An 11538-nucleotide genomic window follows, 5' to 3' on the forward strand; every position below is an offset into this window, starting at 1 on the left:
GAAGATGATCACCAAAACTTGGACAGAATAAATTGGACCGCTGACTCTTCTTCTCCCTGCTTCTATCTTCTAGATGCTTATTGTTATTTATTTCTTTTGCTCAACTTTTTTTCATATTTTAACCTATAAACAAAAACATATTTAACCACGTAGAACCCACAACTACTGTTGTTTTCATAAATTAAATGAATTATTGGACCCATCAGTGCAGATAAATACTAATATAGATCACGAGAAAGCATACGATTCATCAGCTCTTTCTCAATATTTTGCGGGAATTCGACCATTATAATACAAAAGTATATACCTAGGGCTTAACTCTGCTGCGCTAGTAGTTGCTAGGTTTTTCCAAAGAAGGTTGAATCTTATGACTCTTAAAATCTTATGATTAATACATCTCTTGTAATTGGGTATCACACTTGTGACTTCTAACAAATTACAAATTTATAATTTGGAGAGGAAGTGAAGAGGTAATACTAGAGTCTCCAAGATATATGATTAGAAGGTGTATGATTAAATATTCCCTCAAAGTTTGCAAAAGTGCCACTTTCTGATATTTATATGGTCCCACAGATCTTATGGCAAGTGGGATACTTGGGAAAAAGTTTGGGTACAACCACAAAAGCTTCTTTGAAGATTTCACCAAAAGCAAAAGAAAGTGAAAAGGAAACGCCTTTGAGAATAATATATCTAATAGTGAACAAAGTTTTCGTTTGGCTTATTAATATTAGTACATCTTTTATGACCCGAAAAAGATAATGGTTGTGCTAATCTCCTCTATATCTATATAACATTTTCAAAACATGTCATTAACATTTTATATCAAGAAATCAACTGTATTAATTATTATAAATGATTTAATAAGATGGATATGATGAAGAGATCTTTGCTTTTATAAATCTTTTTCTGTAAGGATATATTTTTCTAAACATTTTTATAGCTAAAAAAGAACAAGTACGCATATAGAAAACAGCTTGGGATTACAAGTTGTAACATGCATGTGGAAGCAGAAGGAGTTCATAAAATGATGGGTTGTCCAACTACTCCTAATAACCGTTTCCCTAACGGTTACAATGCGTCGCTCGTGATCTTCATGATCCAAATAACCCTCACACCAATCTTGCTAGCACTGAGTTAACGCTGGCTCTAAAGGTTTAGAAAATACAATTAACTTATAATATGACTATTTGCTTTGCGGATAAAAAAAAGAAACACAAAAAGACCAAACATGCTGTTTTAGTTTGATGTTTGATCTCGTGATATTTGCTTTGGTAAAAAAAGAAACAGACATCGAGATTTGCATGCATGTTTATTTGGTTTCAGCCAGGGCCGGCGCAGAGGACAAGCTACTGAAGTCACCGATTTGGGCCTCAAAATTTGAGGGCCTTTTTATCTAAAAATTTATTAAGTTTTCTTATAAACAATAATTTTTGTAGGGTCTTTTAAAAATATTATGGACGTTTAGAGACAACTACAATATTCTTTTTAATGGTAAAAATTTAATTTAAAATATTTTTTTTTATGGAATTTAATTTTGCTTAGGGCACTCAAATTTACCGGGCCGGCACTGGTTTCAGCAGTCCCTATAGATGGAAGAATGATAAGACGACCGACGCGATGTTTCCAACTTTGGCTTTGTCTCGGGAATACATACATATTTTTCTTTTCTCTTTTCTTTTTTGCCTTCTCTCTTCTCGATTTTTGCACCTCTCTCTTTTAGCAAAAACCCAAAAAACAAAACGTGACGAATGTGATATTATTTTGTTTTTTAATGATTAATTTGTTGAAAAATGTTGATTCTTCTTTCTTTAGTTAGTAGTTACTGATTGAAATCTGAAATACAGTACTTTATTTGATGGAAACTTCGACCCAGTGGTTAAAGATTTGAGGTGAAACCCCAATTTCCGTCATAATTAATATGGTTTTAACTCTCTCTTTATTAATGACAAAATTCTGTAAAACATTTGTATGAGGGTCTAAAATAGGAAATAGTTTTTTAAAAAAGGAATAACGAGGACTAAAATGAATGTGATAATTAATGGTACAGATATTCAGGAACTTAATGCTAATAAAAGTCTTGATTCTATGATAATGATGCTACTCTTTTAGTCCATAACTTCAATTGCACGCTAAAAGTATCACAATCCACTATGTTCGGTTTGTGTTTCCTGTAATTACGAGTTTCTTTTGTCTAATTATGATTTACGTAACTCTGAGTCAATATTGTTTCTTCCTGTTGTAACCCATATATAGTAATTTTCTATAATGGACTATCTAACCACCTAATTACCTCTAACCAAGAGAACAAAAGCTTCATAAAATAAGTTAAAAAATACGAAAATTTGATATGCAATGGAAAATACTACAATGGAAAGTTTCACACAAAAAAAAAAAGTGTGATAAAGACATATATGAGTGTGCCGGGGTTATATGGGGTGGTGGTGGTTTAACATCAAATTTCGTTGGAGGTGGGATAAAATGATATTGTTATCTTATGTAGGGTCTGCGTTAGATAACATTACATTTAGAGTTACGTATAGGACAAAACAAAAATTGGAAATGCGACAAAAGATAAGACAAATTTGAGTGTGTATTGAGATTGGCATGCTATTTTGATATGATAATTACTCCACATATTATTATTCACTGTCGGTCATCAAACATTTTGATCTCATCTATTTTCTTCTTTATATATATTTTTGTGGATGAACTTATTTCATGTTTGCTTGTTCATAAATCAAAATCATGAATCGTATTCATTACTGTATGCGTACATACAAATAACAAATCTCATATACCACATTTATTATTTGTGGATCTCGGTGTTGGGAGAATTGAACCATTTATTATCTATCATAAATTTCACTGCAGGATGCCATTATCTGAATAATAGGTATATTAAATACTTAGCAATGATTTGGTTATTTTACTAATGGATGAAACCTTAAAATCAAAACATGTGTATATGTTAAAAATTTATTTTTACTCTCTCCGTTTTTCAAAGAATGTCGTTGTAAAATTTAATTTTAATTTGTTTCACAAAGAATATTGTTACAAACTTTCTAAATCTCCTTTATTAACGCTTATCATTTTAGTTTATTCATAAAAAAAAAAGAAAAACTTATTGATGATATTGAAAGATATGTTCAAGCTATGGTAAGTTAAATGTAACAACCGTTAACAAAAATCAAATGAGAAAACAAATATAACAATCCGTTCGGTGTGGACTCCTATAAAGTATTAACTCTCCTTTCTTTTTTTCTTAATTGATGATGTATTTTGTTTAAGTAAATTTACTAAATATGATAGTACACAAATTTAACCAAAGATCTATGTGATTTTCATAAATAACTTAACATTAATATGAACATAATAAAATACAATAGTATAGGGAAAATGCATTCAACAACATCAACGAATGCAAAAATAATGTATATACCATAGGGGTGCAATAACGATCTTTTGAACCTATATAGTTATATATTTGTAAATTAAGTGAAATTTTGAACTCACGAATTTGAAATTTGCATATTAGAAGATTCATGATTTATGATTCGAGGAATAGGAGTGCACTTAAGGGGATGAGCCAAATCCAAGAAAAATCTTAATCCTGAACCTTCTTCCATGTTGACTTTATCTCCTTCGATCTCCCAGTCAAAGCATTGCACCATCACTCCAATTGTGGTTTCTACTAAGGTATAACCAAGATTTAATCCAGGACATCCTCTCCTTCCCGCGCCAAAAGGGAGGAACTTTAGTGTTTGCTCTTTTTTCTCTTCCTCTTGTCCTGATCTTGAAGTAGTTAGAAACCTCTCTGGTTTAAACTCATTAGGATCTTCCCAAATATCAGGATCTCTCATTATAGAATAAGCATTGATGACAAGTGATGTTCCCTCATGTATATAGAACCCTCCAATGTTACAATCTTGTGTAAATTCTCTTGGCAAGACCGCTCCCACCGGGTGCAATCTTAGAGATTCTTTGACGACTGCTTGCAAGTATGGAAGTTTTGGTAGATCACTTTCTTGAATCAACCTTGTATTTCCCACCACTAAATCTATTTCTTCTCTCAATCTCTCAAAGATCTTAGGGTTGTTGAAGATTTCTCCCATTGCCCATCGTGTTGTTGAAGAAGAGGACTCACCGGCTCCAAAGAATAGCTCCTAAGTATTGCAAATTATTATTTAGTATAATGGTACTAATCGTTTGGATCTCAATGAAATATTATAACCAATGATAGGATAACCATTTACCGCTAATAATGCCTTGATATGGTTTCTAGTGATCTTATACTCTGCGTTTTCGTCTCGATAAGCTGCCAATAATGCATCCATGAATTCAGTACTTTGATGGTCGTTCATTTTTCCCTCGTACTTCACAAGAATATTTTCTAGCAACTCCTCAAATTTATGTGAAACATCCATAATCTGCTTCTTTAAAAGAGAGATCCCCACCTTCTCTAGCGGCTTATGAAATATTTGTGCCACACAAAACATTTGAGACAAATCAGCTAACTTGATAGAAAATTCTGAGACTTTTGTTCCATCATTGTTCTCTACTGAAAAACTACTTCCAAGGCTCATTTTTCCGAGGGTGTTGTTAACGAGTATCCTTGCTTCTTCACCGATCTTAAGGCTTTGTTTTTTAATCGCCTTATCGAGTATATTTCTATGAAACCTTTCTAACTCAGCTACACGAACACCACGTGTCCGCTCTAGCGCTTGGGGTCCAAGCGCCCTAGCCATGATGAGCTTCCTCATGAATTTCCAGTAATCTTCAGATGGAGCTCTGAAATATCCAGAAGAACCAAACACAATGCATTCATCGATTGCAACATCACCTCGATAAGAGACTTTAATATCGTGTGCCTTGAAGATATCGTAAGCCGCTGAGGCAGAGGACACAAGAATAATGGGGACATGGAAAATGCGAAGATGGAGAAAAGGTCCGTATTTGGATGAGATTTTTTGAAAACACTTGTGGATTGAAGCAAAGAGGAGAAGGTGAAGATGACCAATGATGGGAAGAGAAGGAGGGCTTGGAGGCAAATCAAATCCATCATTTGTTTTTTTATAGAAGAAAACAAAGAGAAAAAGAGTTGAGATGAGGAATATGAGAGTAAAGATGAAACAATTTAGAAGATCAAAGCTAACCATTACTGTGATTGTTGCTCATAAGCGATGAGGAGGGAAATACCTTAAAACCATTTATATAAGAAGTTGAAATATCTCAAAAGTATATCAAATGTTGCTTCTATATACAATACTCGTGACAAATTTATAGTTTTATTAAATAATTCAAAGGTGACATTGTTGTGAAATTATATATAAGAGGAAATCAATCACACGTAATGGAAAATATTTGATGGTTTCTCTTTCAATCAACTAGCAACAAGTTTTAGGATGATAGAGACTTGCTTATAGCGATTTAAAGGCAGAAGTTTGCCGCTATTGTAGACTTGTAGTGTACGTAATATTTTAAATGTCGATCTTATAGGATACACCTATCGAAATCCGTTTAGTTTACCATACATGATTTCTAACAACTTGCATTGTGTGTTTCGCAAAAACTATTAGAGAAGAGAAGACTGCTTGGAATCCATCTCCAAAATATCACTCATCTATCTCTTTAAATATCATTCAAAGGGTATGTTGATTAAAGTATGCTTTTCTCAAAACCGATATACATGTTAGAACATACGTTTTCTAACACATATGTAGGCAAAATTTGTGTTGTTCTTTTACGAGTTTATTATTTTGTTAAATTAATATTAACTAAAATAAAATAAAATAATTCCAACTGATAAACTAATATTGAGATTATGAAAGTAAATGTAATGATTCTCATAAAACTGTGGAGATGGATTGATTAACGGACATGAAATCCAAATTGTAAAAATAAAAACAAATATATACACACAAATTTATAACTAGATTCAACAACGTATTCATGTTTTCAAAAAAAAATTCTTGAAAACAAGTATAGTTAGTGCAACTCTTTTTCTCATCCTATAAAATAGCTAAAGATGTCGTTTAGCCATAAAAACTTACGTAAACCAAGTTGTGAAAATAAGAACACAAGTGTACACACAATTTGTTTCGAACGATACATTTTCACGTCTTCAAATTTTGTTTAGTGCATCAATCTAAGATTTAAAAACCTCAAAGAACTCTTCTTATTTGACATCAAAACGTTTTTAACACTGTGAGATCTCTAAGATCGATAAGCAATACCAATATATATACTCATGACTCATGACTCTTGCTTGAGAGGTACTAAAGGAGAGCCAACCAAGCTACACCATTAGGCAATATGTTTGATGTTTCCTTACGTTTTAGGGTTGTTAATTTTTCTCAACCCTTAACCATACAAGTTTGTGCCATCTTTCCCTTTGCAATACTAACAAAATTCGTAATTGCATTAGAAAATATTACAATTTCATCAATAACTCAATATTTTGATATCTTATTATATCTTCCAAATATTTTCATGTTTTGTTTGCAAATTTTTGTAAATATTGTTTCTCGTGCCCACACAGCTGTGGTCCAGTGGTTGTTGAGAATTGGGGAAAAGATTGAAGGAACTAACCCAGGTTCGATCCACGCTGGAAACAAAAAAACACATTTGTGTGGGAAGTCTGGGCTTGGGCCTTTTACCTGGTAGTGCAGTAACAGGCGATCTGGCTACCCTTGACATTAGTCGGAAAACATTCCAAACTCGGGACAGGCATTATGGTAGCTCTTCGGAGAGAAGTCCACTCTGAAGCACTTCGGTGCGTTTCTACTGGGGCTGACCGGATCAGCCGATAGGGTTTATAAAAAAAAAAAATATATATTGTTTCTTGTATCTTCAAACAAATTATACATTTCAGCAAAATAAAATATTTTCACGTTTCTACATGCTACCTTATATTACATTCTCTTAATACAATGCTCCTAATACTCTTTAAGACGTGCATAAACTTTTAAAAACTGAATTAGAATTACTTTAATTCACATCGACTTTAGACTACGTTTCAAGTAAATTAACTTCCAATACATTCTGTTTTAAAAGTTTTGTTATGTTCTAACAATATTTGTACTTACTTTACAACTTTACAAACGCCGATAATAAATATGACTGTCGGAATATTTTGTCATGAAATTGTCTCCAAATACAAGCAAAAATTTCCGATATCTACTGTCTACATTTCAAATTTAATGTTTTACCGAAACTTCTTTTACCCTTGCCATTTTAAAACTTTCACATTTACTCTACTAATTAAAAAAAAAACACACTTAATCTGCTACACAACAAAGTACCAAAAAAGAAGATTTCCATAGGGCTATTTAGCTAAGACCATCATTATTGGTAACATTCTCTTTTATAATCAGCATAATCTTAAAACAGATAAACAGAGGATAATTATACAATGTTGGAAACTCGACATAGATACTAATAATTGCAAACGAATAATTAGAGAGAATCGATATAGAAAAACAAAACAAAATAAATGATACTAGTAGAAAACAATGTTTTTTATAGCATTCTCTCAGTCAGAGTCACGATAATTCACCTGTCTCCGGTCAACGCTTTTTAGACTCTCTCCTTCTTCTTATTATTCTCTTCTTTCAAGAGAAGCACTCTCTTCTTCATACTCACTCTCTCTCTCTTTCTTTCCTCAACACAACCACCGTCGCTTCACCGCCGGAGAAGAAGAAAGATGTATCTTCTCTTTCTCTTCTTTCTTTTTCCCACCGTCTTCTCTCTCAACCAAGACGGTTTTATTCTTCAACAAGTCAAGCTCTCTCTAGACGACCCTGACTCATATCTCTCTTCCTGGAACTCCAACGATGATTCTCCTTGTCGGTGGTCCGGCGTTTCCTGCGCCGGTGATTTCTCCTCCGTCACTTCCGTCGACCTCTCCGGTGCTAATCTCGCCGGACCTTTTCCTTCCGTCATTTGTCGTCTCTCTAATCTGGCTCATCTCTCCTTGTACAATAACTCCATCAACTCTACTCTTCCTCTCAACATCGCTGCTTGTAAGAGTCTTCAAACTCTCGATCTCTCTCAGAATCTCCTCACCGGTGAGATTCCACAAACTCTTGCCGATATTCCGTCCTTGGTGCATTTAGATTTGACCGGTAACAACTTTTCCGGTGACATTCCGGCGAGTTTCGGCAAATTTGAAAACCTTGAAGTTCTCTCTCTTGTCTACAATCTCTTAGACGGGACGATTCCTCCGTTTCTCGGCAACATCAGCTCCTTGAAGATGCTGAATCTTTCTTATAACCCGTTTAAACCGAGTCGGATCCCGCCGGAGCTCGGAAACTTGACGAATATCGAGGTTATGTGGCTCACTGAGTGTCATTTAGTCGGACAGATCCCTGACTCGCTGGGTCAACTCAGTAAACTCGTTGATTTAGACCTTGCGCTCAACGACCTTGTAGGTCATATTCCTCCTTCGCTCGGTGGTTTGACCAACGTCGTTCAGATTGAGCTATACAACAACTCGTTGACCGGAGAGATTCCACCGGAGCTCGGGAATTTGAAGTCGTTGAGACTTCTCGACGCGTCGATGAATCAGTTAACCGGAAAAATACCTGACGAGCTTTGCCGTGTGCCGTTGGAGAGTTTGAATCTCTACGAGAACAATCTAGAAGGTGAACTTCCGGCGAGTATAGCGTTATCTCCGAACTTGTACGAGCTGAGGATCTTCGGAAACCGGTTAACCGGCGAATTACCAAAAGACCTCGGTCGAAACTCGCCGTTGAGATGGTTGGATGTTTCGGAAAACGAATTTTCCGGCGAATTACCGGCGGATCTGTGTGCGAAGGGAGAGCTAGAGGAGTTGTTAATTATACACAACACTTTCTCCGGCGCTATACCGGAGAGTTTCAGCGATTGCAAGAGCTTGACACGTATCCGGTTAGCATATAACCGGTTTTCCGGTTCAGTTCCTACCGGTTTCTGGGGATTGCCTCATGTTAACTTGCTTGAGCTCGTCAACAACTCGTTTTCCGGTGAAATTTCAAAGTCCATTGGAGGTGCATCAAATCTCTCGCTGTTGATTCTCTCCAATAATGAATTCACCGGATCGTTGCCGGAGGAAATTGGGTCGTTGGACAATCTTAATCAGTTGTCGGCAAGTGGAAACAAGTTCAGTGGCTCGTTGCCTGATAGCTTGATGAAGCTTGGGGAATTAGGTACTCTTGATCTTCATGGTAATCAGTTTTCAGGGGAATTAACTTCTGGAATCAAATCTTGGAAGAAGCTTAACGAGTTAAACTTAGCCGATAACGAATTTTCGGGTAGAATTCCAGATGAAATCGGGAGTTTGTCAGTCTTGAACTATCTTGATTTGTCTGGTAACATGTTCTCTGGCAAAATCCCGGTTTCATTGCAGAGTTTGAAGCTAAACCAGCTGAATCTGTCGTATAATCGGTTATCGGGTGACTTACCGCCTTCTTTAGCGAAAGATATGTATAAGAATAGCTTCTTTGGGAACCCGGGATTGTGTGGGGATATCAAGGGATTGTGTGGCTCTGAGAATGAAGCAAAGAAGAGAGGCTATGTGTGGCTTCTTAGATCGATTTTCGTACTTGCTGCGATGGTGCTTCTTGCGGGTGTTGCTTGGTTCTACTTCAAGTACAGGACTTTCAAGAAAGCAAGAGCTATGGAAAGATCCAAGTGGACTCTAATGTCGTTCCACAAACTTGGGTTCAGTGAGCACGAGATTCTCGAAAGCTTGGATGAAGACAATGTGATTGGAGCTGGAGCTTCGGGTAAAGTGTACAAGGTTGTACTCACCAATGGAGAAACTGTTGCGGTTAAGCGTTTATGGACAGGTTCTGTTAAGGAAACTGGAGATTGTGATCCAGAGAAAGGTAACAAACCTGGAGTTCAAGATGAGGCTTTTGAAGCTGAAGTTGAGACATTGGGTAAGATTAGGCATAAGAATATTGTGAAGCTATGGTGTTGCTGTTCCACAAGAGACTGCAAGCTCTTGGTTTACGAGTACATGCCTAATGGTAGCTTGGGAGATCTGCTTCATAGCAGTAAAGGAGGAATGTTGGGATGGCAAACAAGGTTTAAGATTATCTTAGATGCGGCTGAGGGGCTTTCGTATCTTCACCATGATTGTGTTCCTCCGATTGTGCATAGAGATATTAAGTCGAACAATATTTTGATCGATGGAGATTATGGTGCAAGAGTTGCTGATTTTGGCGTGGCTAAAGCCGTCGACTTGACCGGAAAAGCTCCGAAGTCGATGTCAGTGATTGCTGGTTCATGTGGTTATATCGCACCAGGTTAGTCTTATGATTCAACTTAAATGTGCTTTGATTAATCAACAGTTTCGCTTAAGGTAGTAATGATCATTTGTACATGTTGCACGGAGATTCAGATGGAACCACATTTAAGTTTTATTAGTTGAGACTTAAATGAGCATTCACTATCTATTGAGACATGTCTGAAATCATGGCTCCACAACTTCTCACTTGTCCATTAATGGAATTTGAAACTTTTTGTTTGTTTGTTTGTTTCCCTCCATAACTTTCATTTCAAACTACTTGCAGAATACGCATACACGCTTCGTGTGAACGAGAAAAGCGACATCTACAGTTTCGGGGTAGTGATCCTCGAGATAGTGACTAGGAAACGCCCGGTTGATCCAGAACTTGGGGAAAAAGATTTGGTGAAATGGGTTTGCACAACATTGGACCAAAAAGGCATAGAGCATGTGATAGACCCGAAACTCGACTCTTGTTTCAAAGATGAGATAAGCAAAATCCTCAACGTTGGACTCCTCTGCACGAGTCCGTTGCCCATTAACCGACCTTCCATGAGGCGTGTGGTTAAGATGTTGCAAGAAATTGGCGGTGGAGACGAGGAAAGCCTACACAAGACAAGAGACGATAAGGATGGCAAATTAACACCTTATTACAACGAAGAAACCTCAGACCAAGGAAGTGTAGCTTGAGACACAAATGGAGAAAGAAAAGTGTTTTTGCCCAAAAAAGCTCTCTCAATTTTTGGTGCTTGAAGCTGGGAATTAGGGCATTGAATCAAGATTCTCTCCCTCCCTTTTTTAGGGTTTTGGTCTAAAAGAGAGAATCAGAGAATGTTGAATTATATTTTTATAATATATGAAAAAAAAAGTTTCTAATTCAGTGTTTCAGTTTCTCCACTGTATAAAGCTATATTAGTAAACTCTGGTTTTGTAAGAGTTTTTATTTTTAGTAAATGCAAATGAAAAAAGAAAACGATTTTCTGGCGTTAACATGAATTAAAATAGTTTCCATATTTGGGGTAACAGATTCAAGGTTCTTGTAGGAACATGTCTGTTTGAATCTTTTAAAGCATTGGGCTCTCTCTCTCGTTTTTAGTGAACTCTTTGGAGGCTCGTGTACAGTTTTATGTCACTGTAGATTCACATGGCTCTTAAATTCTCAACTTTTTCAAACCAACTTTTCTATTTTCTTAAATTTCAGGTTGTGTTATTTTCCTTTACTTACTCTCTCCGTACATGAGCCTGAGCATCAGACTTGACTAATATCA

The 11538-nt window shown here is 36.0% G+C and overlaps 2 protein-coding genes across 2 annotated transcripts; one reads left to right on the forward strand and one right to left on the reverse strand.

Moving 5' to 3' along the window:
* Positions 1-3317: 3317 nt before the first annotated feature.
* On the reverse strand, positions 3318-5436 carry LOC9326838 (cytochrome P450 705A5). The gene is made up of 2 exons (XM_002893485.2): positions 4254-5436; positions 3318-4163 (listed from the first exon to the last, which is right to left on the reverse strand). The coding sequence occupies exons 1-2, from the start codon at positions 5154-5156 to the stop codon at positions 3510-3512; spliced, it is 1557 nt and encodes a 518-aa protein (XP_002893531.1). The 5' UTR covers positions 5157-5436; the 3' UTR covers positions 3318-3509.
* Positions 5437-7504: 2068 nt separating this feature from the next.
* On the forward strand, positions 7505-11260 carry LOC9329593 (receptor-like protein kinase HSL1). The gene is made up of 2 exons (XM_021011687.1): positions 7505-10289; positions 10557-11260. Exons 1-2 carry the CDS (start codon positions 7703-7705, stop codon positions 10958-10960), a joined length of 2991 nt encoding a protein of 996 aa, XP_020867346.1. The 5' UTR covers positions 7505-7702; the 3' UTR covers positions 10961-11260.
* The last annotated feature ends 278 nt before the right edge of the window (positions 11261-11538 follow it).

This window comes from Arabidopsis lyrata, assembly GCF_000004255.2.
Source record: "Arabidopsis lyrata subsp. lyrata unplaced genomic scaffold ARALYscaffold_1, whole genome shotgun sequence".
NCBI lineage: Eukaryota > Viridiplantae > Streptophyta > Magnoliopsida > Brassicales > Brassicaceae > Arabidopsis > Arabidopsis lyrata.